The 16,250-nt window shown below is 36.6% G+C and overlaps 1 protein-coding gene across 7 annotated transcripts in view; it reads right to left on the reverse strand.

Moving 5' to 3' along the window:
- Positions 1-16,250, reverse strand: part of AGTPBP1 (ATP/GTP binding protein 1) — a 199,873-nt gene that overhangs the window by 13,134 nt on the left and 170,489 nt on the right. For all 7 annotated transcript variants that reach the window (XR_003964299.1, XM_030293983.1, XM_030293980.1 and 4 more), the window contains exons 20-25: positions 14,626-14,779; positions 13,420-13,600; positions 11,817-11,946; positions 10,472-10,603; positions 8,094-8,270; positions 4,282-4,442 (exon numbers count right to left, since the gene is read on the reverse strand). Coding sequence is in view for 6 of the 7 variants with exons in the window: in XM_030293983.1 (XP_030149843.1) it covers positions 4,282-4,442; positions 8,094-8,270; positions 10,472-10,603; positions 11,817-11,946; positions 13,420-13,600; positions 14,626-14,779 (935 nt within the window). In the remaining variant the exon portion in view is untranslated. The remainder of the gene's footprint in view (positions 1-4,281; positions 4,443-8,093; positions 8,271-10,471; positions 10,604-11,816; positions 11,947-13,419; positions 13,601-14,625; positions 14,780-16,250) is intronic.

The raw sequence follows: 16,250 nt of genomic DNA on the forward strand, positions 1-16,250 counted from the left end.
AGAATAATTGATTTAAAGTCTTTATAAAGAGCAATTAGACCTTCAGATCACCTTCCTCAAGCTATTCCCTCGTTCAGAGAGATGGAAAGATGACTTTCCAAAGAGTTTTGTCACAGAGGCTGTTCTGTTAGGGCCAAAACACAGAAATGGGGGTCTGGAGAGTAAGAGAAAGTCTGCTCAAAAGCAAGTCCGAGTGGCCCCCCAGGATACTGGCTACTGAACTTATGCCCCAGGGTAACATTTCTCAATTTTTCGTAAATCATCCCCCCAACCCTCCGCAAAGAGGTTTTTTAGAGGTTTTTTTCTAATCCCCCTAATTAACTACAATTAGAAATTAAAAAGATAAATTTCACATCAGATTAGACCCAGCTAAAGACAGCATGGGTGAATTAAAGGTTGTTTAGAAAAAAACACCTAGCTCTGAGTCAGCAGGACTTGTGCCCAAGCGTGTATCTGTGTGTGTGTGTATTCATATGTATATGTGTGCAAAGGTATATATATGCATGTATGTATGCATGTATATAGGTACGTGTGTGTGTGTGTGTGTGTGTGTGTGTGTGTGTGTGTATGGTGTGTTCAGCACAGAGGGAGCAGGCAAAACTGCCCATCTCCCAGTCCTCCCCTAAAAAGTTTCAGTGTATATTTTAAAAGCTGCAGCCTAAGGACCAGACTTCTAACTTGGCAGGCACTGTGGGTTGTCATCCTCTTCAGAGACTGGGGAACCCAGCAGATACATATCCTGCTTTCTCCCCTCAGGGGGCTCCAATAATCAAAGCAAGTCCCCCATTCGGCCCTGAAAGGAGCTTGTACACACATCTGGCCCTCAGCTTTTGTGGCTGCCGCCGAAGAGACAGACCTGAGGATGGCCTGCCCCTAGGAGCCAACAGGGCTTGCATTCATTAGTCCCATACTACGGTAGCAAGCAAGGAAAACAGCTCTGACCAGGCACAGAGGCACCTCCTGCAGCTTTATCCTCAGGCTAGCACAGAGGGAATAGGCAAAAATGCCCATCTCCCAGTTTTTCTCTGGAAGGGGCTTAACCACATATTTTCTCAGCTGCTGCTAGAGGGTCCAGTTCCTAATCATCCTGCATCTACGTGCTGACTATGATCCTCCTTTTTGGGATACTACCATGACCTGGCACCTTCAACTACTGGGAGCGACTGAGAACAAAAAAAGAGGCTTGGGCAATCACAAAACTCTGAGAGACAACTAGGAGCTCAAGCCAGGCTGATCAAGGAGGTTCGTCTATTACACAAGAGCATTCTGTCAAGACTGGGAGAGACGGCTAGGTTCATCTAATGTGCAGGAACCAAAACAGACAAGTCACTGAAAATGAACAGAGGAATATATTCCAAACAAAAGAACAAAATAAATACCTAGAAACAGGTCTCAAAGAATGTAAGTAAGTGATTTAACTGATACAGAATTCAAAGTAACAGTCATAAAAATTTTCACCAAAGTCAAGAGAAGAATGAATGAACAAAGTGAGAATTTCAACAGAGACAGAAAATATAAAAACGTGCTGAAAAGAAATTACAAAACTGAAGGATACAATAACTGAACTGAAAAATTCAATAGAGGATTCAACAGCAGACTGGATCAAATAGAAGAAAGAATCAGTGAACTTGAAAAGGGCAGTGGATGGTTCAATATCCACAAAACAATTAACGTGATTCATCACATCAATAAAAGAAAGGACAAGAACCATATGATCCTCTCAGTAGATGCAGAGAAAGCATTTGACAAAATACAGCATCCTTTCTTGAACAAAATCTTCAAGAAAGTAGGGACAGTAGAGCATACCTCGAGATCATAAAAGCCATATATGAACGACCCAATGCTAATATCATCCTCAATGGGGAAAAACTGAGAGCTTTCCCCTTAAGGTCAGGAACAAGACAGGGATGTCCACTCTCGCCACTGTTATTCAACATAGTATTGGAAGTCTTAGCCTCTGCAATCAGACAACACAAAGAAATAAAAGGCATCCAAATTGGCCAGGAGGAGGTCAAACTTTCACTCTTCACTCTATATGGAAAACCCAAAAGATTCCACCAAAGAACTGATAGACCTGATTCATGAATTCAGCAAAGTTGCAGGATATAAAATCAATGCACAGAAATCGGTTGCATTCCTATACACCAACAATGAAGCGACAGAAAGAGAAATCAAGGAACCAATCCCATTTACAGTTGCACAAAAAAACCCATAAAATACCTAGGAATAAATCTAACCAAAGAGGTAAAAAATCTATACACTGAAAACTATACAAAGCTTATGAAAGAAATTGAAGAAGACACCAAAAAATGGAAAAAGATTCCATGCTCCTGGATAGGAAGAACAAATATTGTTAAAATGTCAATACTACCCAAAGCAATCTACATACTCAATGCAATCCCTATCAAAGTAACACCAGCATTCTTCGCAGAGCTAGAACAAATAATCCTAAAATTTGTATGGAACCAGAAAAGACCCCAAATAGCTAAAGCAATCTTGAAAAAGAAAACCAAAGCAGGAGGCATCATAATCCCAGACTTGAAACTATACTACAAAGCTGTAATCATCAAGACAGTATGGTACTGGCACAAGAACAGATACTCAGATCAATGGAACAGAATAGAGAACCCACAAATGGACCCACAAACGTATGGCCAACTAATCTTGGACAAAGCAGGAAAGAATATCCAATGGAATAAAGACAGTCTCTTCAGCAAGTGGTGCTGGGAAAACTGGACAGTGACATGCAGAAGAATGAACCTGGACCACTTTCTTACACCATACACAAAAATAAACTCAAAGTGGATGAAAGACCTCAATGTAAGACAGGAAGCCATCAAAATCCTCGAGGAGAAAGCAGGCAAAAACCTCTTTGATCTTGCCCAAAGCAATTTCTTACTCAACACATCTCCGGAGGCAAGGGAAACAAAAGCAAAAATGAACTACTGGGACCTCATCAAAATAAAAAGCTTCTGCACAGCGAAGGAAACAATCAGCAAAACTAAAAGGCAACCGACAGAATGGGAGAAGATATTTGCAAATGACATAGCAGATAAAGGGTTAGTATCCAAAATCTATAAAGAACTTATCAAACTCAACACCCAAAAAACAAATAATCCAGTGAAGAAATGGGCGAAAGACATGAATAGACACTTCTCCAAGGAAGATATCCAGATGGCCAACCGACACGTGAAAAAATGCTCATCACTCATCATCAGGGAAATACAAATCAAAACCACAATGAGATACCATCTTACACCTGTCAGAATGGTAACATTAACAACTCAGGCAACAACAGATGTTGGTGAGGATGAGGAGAAAGAGGATCTCTTTTGCATTGTTGGTGGGAATGCAAGCTGGTGCAGCCACTCTGAAAAACAATATGGAGGTTCCTCATAAAACTAAAAATAGAACTACCCTATGACCCAGCAATTGCTCTACTAGGCATTTATCCACGGGATACAGGTGTGCTGTTTTGAAGGGCCACATGCACCCCCATGTTTATAGCAGCACTATCAACAATAGCCGAAGTATGGAAAGAGCCCAAATGCCCATCAATGGATGAATGGATAAAGAAAATGTGGTATACATATGCAATGGAGTATTACTCGGCAATCAAAAAGAATGAAATCTTGCCATTTGCAACTACATGGATGGAACTAGAGGGTATTATTAAGCAAAATTAGTCTGAGAAAGACAAATATCATATGACTTCATCATATGAGGAATTTAAGATACAAAACAGATGAACATAAGGGAAGGGAAGCAAAAATAATATAAAAACAGGGAGGGGGACAAAACATAAGAGACTCTTAAATACAGAGAACAAACTGAGGGTTGCTGGAGGAGTAGTGGGAGGAGGGATTGGCTAAATGGGTAAGGGACATTAAGCAATCTACTGAAATCACTGTTGCACCATATACTAACTAACTTGGATGTAAATTATAAAATTAATTAATTAATTAGATACTATCTAAGCACTGTTTTCCACATTGCTTATTTTTGGGTTAAAGGTAAACCAGTAAGATCACTAAAAATGCACTCAAAATATAAGGATATTTCATTACAGTCTCATCCAAACATCAATGTTAAAAGAATGAAGAATATTATTACAATTTGTAACAATTAAACATGTAAATAACTTAGATGTGTGAACTTAATTATATTAGTTCTAAAAATGCTTTTGGCTATCAACATCTCTGTCCCCTTCCTCTACTTAATTAATTTAATGAAGTCTAACATTATGCTACAACATAATGGAATGAAACAAGTGTGTCTTACCTCGTTACTTTGCAGTTCGATTCAATCAAGTCATTTTCAAAGTCAAGCAGGCTGGAAGGCAGATTATATTCCAATGGGGATGTCAGTCTTTTCAAACGCAGCAGACCAACACAAAATTTTGCTCCCATCTCTTCCAATTCTCGAGTACCAATCTGTAGACCCTAGAAATAAAGCAATTTCATACATATAAGTAGGACATTTGCTATCCTCTGGCTATGTCTTATTACAATTGCATATAAGAAATTTATAATTATATTAATAAAATTAAAAGCTTGGTACTTTGTAAGTACCGACAACTCAACAAGCGCAATGTCTTAACAAGATTATTTTAGATCACAAAGGAAATGGTCTCAAAAAAACCATTTCTAAAATGTCTATTTCTCATTTACTACATGCAAACAATTTTCACCAACACAGTGGGAAAAAAAATAAACATTTTGTGGTTATGTTACTCTGGGGCTCATGTGTGAAATTACATTTTTGCAAGATATTGCTAGTATTTCTTGTAATCCACGACTTTGGATGCCAATGTTAAAATACTGTAGTGTCAAAATCAAGGCCTTAATTTGTAGACCTAAACATTACCTTATACTTTTTACTGTATGATAAAAGAAATTGGTAAGTAAAGGGGCACCTGGGTGGCTCAGTCGGTTAAGTGTCCGACTTCGGCTCAGGTCATGATCTCGCCGTTCATAAGTTTGAGCCCTGTGTCGAGCTCTGTGCTAACAGCTCGGAGCCTGGAACCTGCTTTGGATTCTGTGACTCCCTCTCTCTCTGCCCCTCCCCTGCTCACGGTCTGTCTCTCTCTGTCTCTCAATAATAAATAAACATTAAAAATTTAAAAAAAAAATAAAAAGAAACTGGTAAGCAAAAAACCAACAAAAGAAAGGTACCTATGTAAAACAAACAAACAAACAAACAAACAAAAAGAATCAAACAGATCTAGGCCAATGAGGTAGCAGTAAAAGAAGTTCCTATGTTCCATGTCAATTAAGAATGCCTATTTCAAATCTGGTCTAGTGAGGGCAGAAGAAAATTTTACCCCAACTCTACCCTTTCTAATTGGAAGTTTCCCCAATAAACAATATAAAGTTTATCAAAAGTTAAATGTTACCACATAAAATGATAAAAATGGCCATAAACCAAGACACTGCTTATCACTGAATTTTCAGATAAAAATGAATCTCTAAAATAAGAGAATTCTCACACCAACAAAAGTTGCAGGTGCAAATGAGAGTACACATCATTTAGAGAAGTTACTTTAAAACAGTTTTTCAATGAACAGACTAAAAGCACACGGTAACTGAAGAAAATAAACCGTAAAAACTGTTACTAACCCCCCAAAGCACATTCCTTTATAATAATGATTGACTAACTGATTGCTTAGTTTACCCATGTCCAAACATTCCACGGAATGTGACCTGACTTTATTAGAACATTTATTTGCCTTCTTAATTAAAAAGCTTTAGAAAGGCATGGCTGTTTCTGAATTAGTTCACAGAAAATAAAAATAAAGACCATTTACAGCCTAAAATCTAGTAATATAAGAGCATTCCTGAGGTGAAGAGAATGGTTTCTTAAAATATCGTTAAACTCATATAACTTATTAGCTAACATTAACAAGTCTGAAAAGTATAACATTAGGTGTATGGGGACATATGGGGTATTTGAGAATTCTGTATTTTCTACTCAATTCTGCTATGAATCTAAAACTGCTCTAAAAACCCTAAGTTTATTAACAATAACAAAAAAAGCTTTCATAAAAAGTATATGTTATCATCACAGCATTGGATTTTAGACATTAATAAAAAACTTGATTAGTAAGAGATACTTCTCTCCATAAGAGTTTTAAATTAACGTAGCTCTAGTAACTAAATTATATAAAAGAGAAATGAACATTTACTAGGTATCCATTTTATTTTTTAAGTCTATAGATTTCTTTCTAAAAAATAACTTTTTAAAAAAGTGGTCTAAGATTTTAGGTTTGAAAGTATATTTTAACTATTTTTTTAAATGTGGCTTTTTAAATGATCAAACTAATGTATCAAAATACAAATAGAATATTTGTGATTTTTTTTAATGTTTATTCATTTTTGAGAGAGAGAGAGAGAGAGCGAGCGTGTGAATGGGGGAGGTGCAAGGAGACAGGGAGCATGGAATCCGAAGCAGGGTCAGGGCTCTGGGCTGTCAGCACAGAGCCCGACGCCGGGCTCAAACTCATGTACCCCGAGATCATGACCTAAGCCAAAGTCGGACGCTTAACTGACTGAGCCACCCAGGCGTCCCTACAAATAGAATATTTGTAAAAATTCAAAGAAAGTCTATCTGTAGAATCCAAATATAATAAGGAAACACCTTTGCTATATGCTACAGTTGATTTCAAGAGGCATGCAAGTCTCAGCTTCTCTACTTCTCTTCCAACCCACAGAAGGGAGCATCAAAAACATTGATGCTTTAAATTGCCTTCTCTTCTGACTGTGTAAGCATCTCTTTAAGAAGTTATCTACAGTCTGTTTCCATACATCATATAGCTTAAGGGTTTTTTTCCTAGAAGACACCTATTGTCTTATACAAAAGTGATTCATTCTTAAGCTTTTTTCCCATCCTACACACTTACAGAATATGAGACTCTTGCCAAAGCTGTCCATGACAGCAATGATTAGGGGATGGGGGTTGGGCTCTGGAGTGGCGCTCTGGTACATTTTATCTTTTACCACCATCACATCCTTGGTAGATGAGAAGTCACTGTTTTACAGTATTTGAATTCAAAAGATACTACATTTTGGAAGAATAATATACTGTGGTCAACCTAAAATTTAGGGAAGTCACTCAACAGAAAGTACCGAAATTTCATTAAGTTCTACTCTACAAGGCCCCCAAAATTTGAATGTCAGTTGAAAAATCTACACAATTTCTTCTCAGTTGGATATAGACTGTAACAGTTATTACTTAGGCTCTCCAGTTAAGCTTTTTTGACATTACCTATGTTTACATTTTTAATACTAACCATTTGAAAGATTTTTTAACTCCTTCCAAACATAAAGTTATAACCAACCATCTATATGTGAGGTATATAAAGATCACTATTAGATTCAGTTTCCTCTTCCTCCCTTACCAAACCAAACCTAACAGAATAAAGAATAACTAGCGTGACACATGAAAATCTTTCTGTGGCAAGAAAAATAAGTATTTGTAATATTTATTAGGTTGCTGTTGATTATCTAAGCTCCAGCTGATTGCCTATTTTTTTCAGTCTTTCAAATTAAAAAATTCAACATCACCTAATATTTTATTAGTCTTTAGTTTCAAAAGTAAACTTAAAACTCCAGTTGTTTCCAATAAAAGTCTATACCACCAGTCTTAGTAAAGAAAAAAATTTAGGGAAGGGATATGCATTTAAAAGTAACACACACACACAAAATCTAAATATAAAAAACTTCACAAGTGTAATGTGTTTATTTTCTAAATGCATAAAAACACGCTAACATCCAACAAATTAAAATGACAGAAAGTTTGTGTTAATTATGTACTACTTGCACAGCTCGTTATAAATTACCAATTGGTATTTAAAATGTGTACCACAACATGCCTTCTTAAAAATTATGAATGTAGATGGACTCAACCAAGATTTCATAAAAACCCAAAGCAAGCTATTTAGTACAGAGAAGTAAAAAAGAATTGCATAGGATTCAAGTTCATGACTGCAATAGCTCAGTGTAACAAATGTGCCATTTAATATAAACCATGAGAATGCTATATGAAAAGAAAGTCCTTAAATACTTTTTACTACTCAAAGTCCTGAGATGTTTTACCTTGTATTTTCCCTGATCACAGCCACACAAAGTACTTTCCATGGTATAGCTTCTTTGTACGCCTATCTCCCTCCAAACCACAACACGTGCCGTGGATTCTTTAGATTTTTCCACTACAAAGCTACAGCTGCTCATGCAAAATGCTGGAGCAATATGGCTCAGTATCTTAGGCAAGGTCTGCAAAAATAAGAATGATAGAATACAATATTTCAAGAGGGCTTTTTTTTAATTAAAAACATTTTTTTTTTTTTTAGTTTCTAAACATTTTCATGAAAGCACAGTGACCAGAGCAGGGCCATGTGAATCTTCTTACTTTGTGCTCTGCTATTCCAAGCATCAAAACCGTTCTTTACAAATTCAGAATTTTCTGCTTTCCTGGACAAACAGTAATCAGTTGGAAAACAAAATGGGAGAAAGGATCACATTCACAGTAGTAACCAACAGGTGAACAAAAACTATGGTAAAAAATGTTTCAAATTTTGAAAAAAAAAATGTTTAAAAAACAAAACAAGTTCGAGCCCCGCGTCAGGCTCTGGGCTGATGGCTCGGAGCCTGGAGCCTGTTTCCGATTCTGTGTCTCCCTCTCTCTCTGCCCCTCCCCCGTTCATGCTCTGTCTCTCTCTGTCCCAAAAATAAATAAAAACGTTGAAAAAAAAATTTAAAAAAAAAAAAAAAAAAAAAACTTTAGTCATGAAAAATGGCTTACTAATTAAGAGATTTAACATTATAAATGTCAACCACCTCTAAATTAATCAATAAAGTCAAGACAATCACAATCAAAATGCCCACAACATTTTCTGCAACTTCATTCTCAGGTTCACCTGGTGTGCGTAAGTATGAAGGCAGACAGGGGAGTTCTGAAAGAAGAGAAATAATCTAACAGATATTAACCTAACTATATATGTAAGGGAAGTTAAATTGTGATACTGTGTAGGAGTAGATACATCTCTAGAAAGAAAGAGAATTCAGAATTAGAACCAAAGGCAGATGTAAAAATTAGAATTATTAGTGTGGAGGGCCACCTGGGTGGCTCATTCAGTTGAGCATCTCAACTCTTGATTTCAGCTCAGGTCATGATCTCACGGTTCCTGGGATCGAGTGCTGTGTCGGACTCTGCACTGAGCTTGCTTGGGATTCTCTCTCTACCTCTCTCTCTCTGCCCTCCCATGCTCAAAAAAGAGACAGAGAGAGAGTGAGTGAATCTCTCACACACACACACACACACACACACACACACACACACACACACACAGCTCGAGCAGGGGAGGAGCAGAGAGAGAGGAAGGCACAGAATCCAAAGCAGGCTCCAGGCTCTGAGCTGTCAGCAGAGCTGATGCAGGGCTCAAACTCATCAACTGTGAGATCGTGACTGAGCCAAAGAATATGCTTAACCGACTGAGTCACCCAGGTGCCCCAATAAACATTTTTTTTAATTATTATTAGTGGAGAGAAGAGTGATCACCCACTAACTGCTGGCACCACTGGAGAGCCACTGAGAAAAACAAGCTGAAGTCACTCTTAATAGTGCAGTTCTAACTGGATTAAGAATTTAAACTTAACAATTAGCAAGTAAAATTTCAAAAGGAAATTAAAAACAATAAACATGGAACTTTATTTTTTAAATCTTTGGATAAGATTTCTAAGCCTCAAAACCCAGAAGGCATTTAAAAAAAAAAAAAAAAACCAACAAATCTGATGCAAGTTTTTAATTATCACACAATTAAAAAAATGTTTTTTCAATATATTTGTAAAAGAGTTATTTTCAAAACAATAATAATTAGATGGCCAATGTAAATGTAAGCACAGTCATTTTATTTATTTGGGAAAGGGGAAGAAGAGAGAGGACACCAAAAAAGAAAATGTGCCTTTGAATTTCTGCTCAGGGCAGTGAGTGGTATGCTATCAAAATGCTTTTGGGAAAAAAACCTGGGGTGTTTTGTTTAGGTGCAAATACAGTAGGAAAGCCACTGTGCCCTTAATGGAAAGCACATAAGATGTGACGCAGTAAGATCTTCCTTCAGTCTTGGGCATACCTCAACACATACCCAGAGGTGTGGAAACATGGTACGTAACAGATGGCTTTATAAATCGGCACAGGAAGGATGTACTGTTTAATAAATGGTGCTGAGACAACTGGTTATATATGGGGACACTAAAATTAGATCCCCAACTCTCACACAAAAATAAATTCCCAACAGATTAAAATCTAAATACGAAAAGCAAAAATTTTAGACTATTTAACATGAAACAATCTGCAATAAAAAATGGCAAAATGGCAACACTTGCAGAGTCTGAGTGGCTGGGATATGTTACATTAGTTTCTGTAGTGTTATACGTGTTTGAAATCCCCAAAGTCCAGACTTATCTGTGATAATTACCCTGTATCCTACATCTTCCACGACATCACATGAAGCTGCATTATCACTGGTATGCCATACTGTCTCTTTGATGCTGCAGCCATACATAAATACATTCTTCTTTCGGGAGTGGCCATGATAATCACAATAAACCTTGAAAATATATTTTGAAAGTTAAAAACCTCCAAATTCATATATTTCCAAATAAAGCAAGTTAATAACAAGACAATAAATAGCTCTGTGTGTCTTTGCCCTTTCATTGTAACAGAGCCACCATTTAATAAGTAGAACTAATGAAAGTAATAGTATCTAGTTCTGGAAAGGATCTATGATTAATTCTAGAATGGCTAAATCCTTTCTAGGGCCTGCATCAAGCCACGAGTTCCACTCTAACATACCTACTATTCACAATTTATTTGTATTTATTTTTGAGACATAGAGTGTGAGCGGGGGAGGGGCAGAGAGAGGGAGACAGAATCCAAAGCAGGCTCCAGGCTCTGAGCTGTCAGTGCAGCGCCCGATGAGGGACTCGAACTCCCGGAGTGAAAGATTTTGACCAGAGCCAAAGTCGGACGCTTAACCGACTGAGGCACCCAGGCGCCCCCTCTACTATTCACAATTTAAAAAATAATAAATTCAGTCATAGGTCAAATCTACAGCAGCGGTCATCACTGATCCAAGGGTTATTTGAAAATTTAGGTAATTTGAAAGAAAGACAATGCGCTCATGAAAAACACAATTGAGAAAAGGGTAGTATGGTTTCAATTTAATTTTTAAGAGCAGCATTTTTAAAATGAAAAATGAAGAACAGGCCTGCATGTCAATGTTCACCTTCTGCAAAGTTTTCCTATCTTTCCCAGAGGAAGATTACCTCATTCAAACAATAATATAACGGGACATTCTATGCAAAAGCTGCTGAGAACAGAGGCAGAATATATACGCAGTCCGGTAGTGTTCAGCACTGTGCCCACACCTTCTCTCATGTGTATACTCGAGACTTACTCGCTTCAGAGTTCACTAGCAAACTCAGAAATAAGCTTGTACCAGTTTGAGAACTTGGAAGACACATCCTGTTACCTTACTGCTATTCAAACAGTGAAGTTCAATACCTAAAACTTAAAACCAGGAGTTACCAATATTCATAGACAAAAAAAGATAAGGAAAGGGCTCAGGGGAACACTAAAAATTAAACCTGACAAAATAAGAATACAAATGCAGTGTATGAATTACACACGTAATTAATAACAGAAGAAGATATTTGTAAAAAATTCCTTTTGAAATTAACACTTAGCTTTTATAACCAGAATATACTGAGTCATTAACTAACAAAATCATTTCTGTGACTAGATAAAGTACAAATACTTACCAGTGGTAAATGCTTCACAGCGGCCAGGTATTGTAGCAGCCCCTTAGCATGGTAAATTGTAGGATGTAAATCTGGATTTGGACTTTGCCACTGTCTATTCAGATCCTCTCCACTTAAAGAACAGCGGTGACTACACAATATAAACACAAACATTAGTACTGATAAACTCTTACCTATATTTAATTTTATGATTCTATTCCAGTAAATATACTAGTTACTAAATAAACACTTATAAAGTATTTGCTTCATGCAAGATCTTGTGTTACATGCATTTAACTGTGGCAAGCTTTCACATTTTTAGGTCAACATTTTCAAGCTATAGAAAAAAATTAATTCTCAATTCTGGGGTCTTATTCCAGACTCTCTAAAATTTACTAATGGTCCTATTTTCCATTGTGATTTCATAATAATCATTTGTTATACTCCAACACCGTGAACTTCAATTGTATTAGTTATTATGTAAAAGTACTATCTGGGCTGGGCCCTCCTAAGAAAGGTACATGTGAAAAGTCTACATTCTTTGACTATTATTTTTATTTGAGAGAGACAGAGAGAGAGAAGGAGAGTGCCAGGGGGAGAGAGAGAGAATCCTAAGCAGGCTCCATGCTCAGTGTGGAACGTGACATGGGGCTCGATCTCACAACCCTGGGATCATGACCTGAGCTGAACTCAAGAGTCAGCCACTCAACCGACTGAGCCATCCAGGTGCCCCAAAAGTCTACATTCTTGTAAAAATTCAAATACATTTTCACTTATTTCAGGTAGTAAGTACTAAAGCAGAGCAGAAATTTAAGCAAGCTATCAGAAGGTGGTAACAGAAATGTAAACAGAATTCTAACTGGTCAATATGTTTCTGAATTAAAACTAGACATACAATGCCATTTTAATTCCATAACGTATTACCTAAAAATAAATTATTCTGGTTTTTTCATTCAAAAACTTCCTAAAATGTGAGAAATATTCATGCTACATTTAGTGAATAAATAAAATATGGTATCCTCAGCTTTGGAGACGCTCATGACAGCAAGACCAAATTCCCATCTTTCAGAAACAGAGTTTTCTAATTCCCACGAAAATTAAACTGCACTAACCATAAGCCATCTCCACCTAAAAAGAAGTTATCTTCCATTATTTCCAGTCTAAAGAATTCCTTCTGTCAAAACTACACCACCTCCTATCAGGATGAGGTCAGCAGATAGAGCCAATATTCCATATCAATAGAAAGAGATCCCAGGAGATTCTAAATCTTAGATCAACTCAAGATCATGCCACTGACAAACAAAAAGGAATATAAGAAGTTATGTTAAAGACCTTATTTATGTATTCTTATATCCTGACATTGTGATTTTTCTAAAACAATTCAAGCAAGACATGAAATCATACTCTCATGGAATACAGAAATTCTCAAAATATCATACTGATACATAAAATGTATTTTCATTTAAAAATTCATCTTAGATGAATTCCCCACCAAAAATTTCTTCATTCTAGAAACATCACTCAATTTGTTTTCCAAATTAACCTGGATGCTATTATTTTGACAAGTTTACACACAGGATAGGCACATAACCTATAATATTTCTATAATGATTGCTTAACTTACTTTCCATTGATGACACCATCTGGATTTAGCATAGGGACAATTTTAAAAATATAGGATTCTCGTAAGCTCTGAGCAGTAGGGTTATTACTCATGAGATACTCCAATGTTCCTTTCATTACCCAACTTGCGTTAGTTTCTCCAGGATGGACCCGAGCAGACAAGAAAACGTAAGGGCGATTTCCTAAAGTACACATAAAATTTCAAATTAAAATGAACAGCTACTAAGAGTCTGTATGATGTTTGGGAATATAGAAATATTTCTACTCAATTGTGAGTTCTGATATAAATTCATACTAAAACTCACTGTGCACCTACTGTATCTGAGCACTGCACTAGGCCCTACAGAAAAAAACAGATACACAAAACCCATATATAAGCCATGTCCTAAAGGAGTTCATAATATGAACGCAACACAATAAATAGTATTTGAGTTTTATTTTCCAATGGTTAATCTAACATATAAAATTAGTTCTTTTATATAATCTTGCTTTTATAAAGAACAAGTATTGGGGAAGTTTTAAATATAAATTTATTTTTCATGAAGTCATGAGGAAAGTAGGAAAATATCATTTTACCCCTGTTTTACAGTTGCTATGCTAAGCACAGATAAAGTATATCTGTTCAAAGATGAACAAAGAAAAACAGTTTCACTATGCACTTCGATACACAGGTCTACAATGTGACCACTCTGCTCACCTGCTCGTGTTTTCAGGCATATCAAGCTATTTTTCTTTCCTGAAACACCTCACCTTCTTATCAAAATTAGGGCGCTTTCTCATTTTCCTATCACAGTTGTACATCTGAGGCAATTTTAAACATATAAATGTCAGGAAAAACCAACCAGCTATTTGGTGCTAGCATCAAAGCACATGATGGGTTTCTGGTGGTTTGATTTATAAACAAAATTAGTTGTAAATTTTTTAATTAATGGTATTATCATATGAACTCTTAAAACATTTTGTTGTGTTACACAACAAAGGTAAGAACTACAGAATATTCATATCAAAAGAGACCTCAGAGATAATCTCATGCAGCTCCCTCATTTCTGAGATGAGGAAACTGAGGCCAAGGGCTGGGCAGTAATAGGACCGAGACTAGAACCCCAGACTTCTGATGCCTGTTCTAGTCCTGTTGCCCTTACAAAACATATATGAAGCAAAGGAAAATAAGAATAATTGGCATTTTGAGTGAAGAAGACAGACTTACTGAATTGACAGATATGTTCATAATAATTAGACTCTGGCATTGCTGTTATAGTCACCAAGGGACAGGTGTTTCCAGACAGGGTTTCACATAACACATCTTTTCGAAAATAGATTTGCTGAGGATTGTGTGCTGATTCCAATTTTTGAAGATGCATCTTGATAAAAATTTAAAAGCAAAGTATACAATCATTTAAAAACTCCCTAAGATAAATAGAAATAAATGTATCCAGATCTCGACATAACTAAAAGCGAATCAGATTCCTAATCCCTTCTCTGAAACCCTCAGGGAGCCAGAGGTAGTTCAAACATCAGTTATTTGGGGCAGCTGAGAAAGGGCATAGCTACAATGCATACACCATTAATTCTGCAAACCCCCAATGGGGGTGGCCGTAGCAGCCTGTAATAAGCCCATCATTATTTCTGCAGCAAAACATGTGAGGAGTCACTCAAAGCGGGATCAATATTCTAAATAAGCTCACATCAATTCAGGCCAGGCTGCCAAATGGGCTAGGAGAAAGCTTTTGGTTTTCAAAGCCTTTTGAATTTTGAAATTATAAGTGACTGTAGACCAGCAGAATGGGGTATGTAGCACAAAAATTTTTTAACAACTTTTCCTGATTTCAAGATTCATACAGGTTCAATGTAAAATGTCTAGAAGACACAGAAAGTACAAAGAAAAAATTTTAAACACCCATAACTGCATCACCTAGATTACTACTAACAAATACCAATGTAACCTGCTTTTATCACTTAATAATTTACACACACACACATATGTGCATCATTACAAACACTATATCAGATCATTCAACAAGTGAAATATGTGTCTTTTGAAAACACAAGTTTTAATGGTTTTAATGTATGGTTATCCCATAAATAAACTGTTCAGTCCCTTTTTTTTTTTTTTAAGATACTTGGTTTCTAAACTTTTGCCTATGTTCATTCACATAATCACAAATGACTATGTGCCCACTGTTTCTGTGAGGGACACTGCCCGGGGATGTGTGAATGAATATACCCTACCTTTGGAAAAATACAGAGTGCTGTGAGAGCTTGTCATCAGGAGTGGGGAGCCTAGCTGAATCTCGACAGTGTGGAAAGGTCTCCTAAAAGAAGTTACATTCAAACCAAGATCCAGAGGATGAGTGAGGAGGGCAGAGGGGAGTGTGGCAGGAAGAAGGAAGGTATATGGGAAGACCATGATGTAAGAAAGAGGAAGGGCATCTTACAGGACTGACAAAAATTCATTGCAGCCAGACCGGGAAGAGTGAGAAACAGAGACTTAACACAGACTGAAGGGCCTCACAGGCCATTCTTTCACAAGGAGCAGCATATATACGCATACTGGTAATTTAGATAATGAAGTGACATATCGTAACCATTTAAAAAATGAACAGGTATATTTTTTACTGTGAGTTAATACCATGGATATTAACCAAGGATGAGGATAAACTTTAAAGAGTTATTTTAGGCCCATTTAGAGACAAATATTAAGTAATAGTGCAAACAGTATGAGGACATGACAAAAATTGTTACAAATAGTAGGGAAATGATAGAAATGAACCACAGTAAGAATCTCAGACTTCATAAAAATGGCAAAAGAAATCACTAAGAAGCCCATCACGA

The sequence above is a fragment of the Lynx canadensis genome, chromosome D4 (genome assembly GCF_007474595.2).
Source record: "Lynx canadensis isolate LIC74 chromosome D4, mLynCan4.pri.v2, whole genome shotgun sequence".
Taxonomy (NCBI): Eukaryota; Metazoa; Chordata; class Mammalia; order Carnivora; family Felidae; genus Lynx; species Lynx canadensis.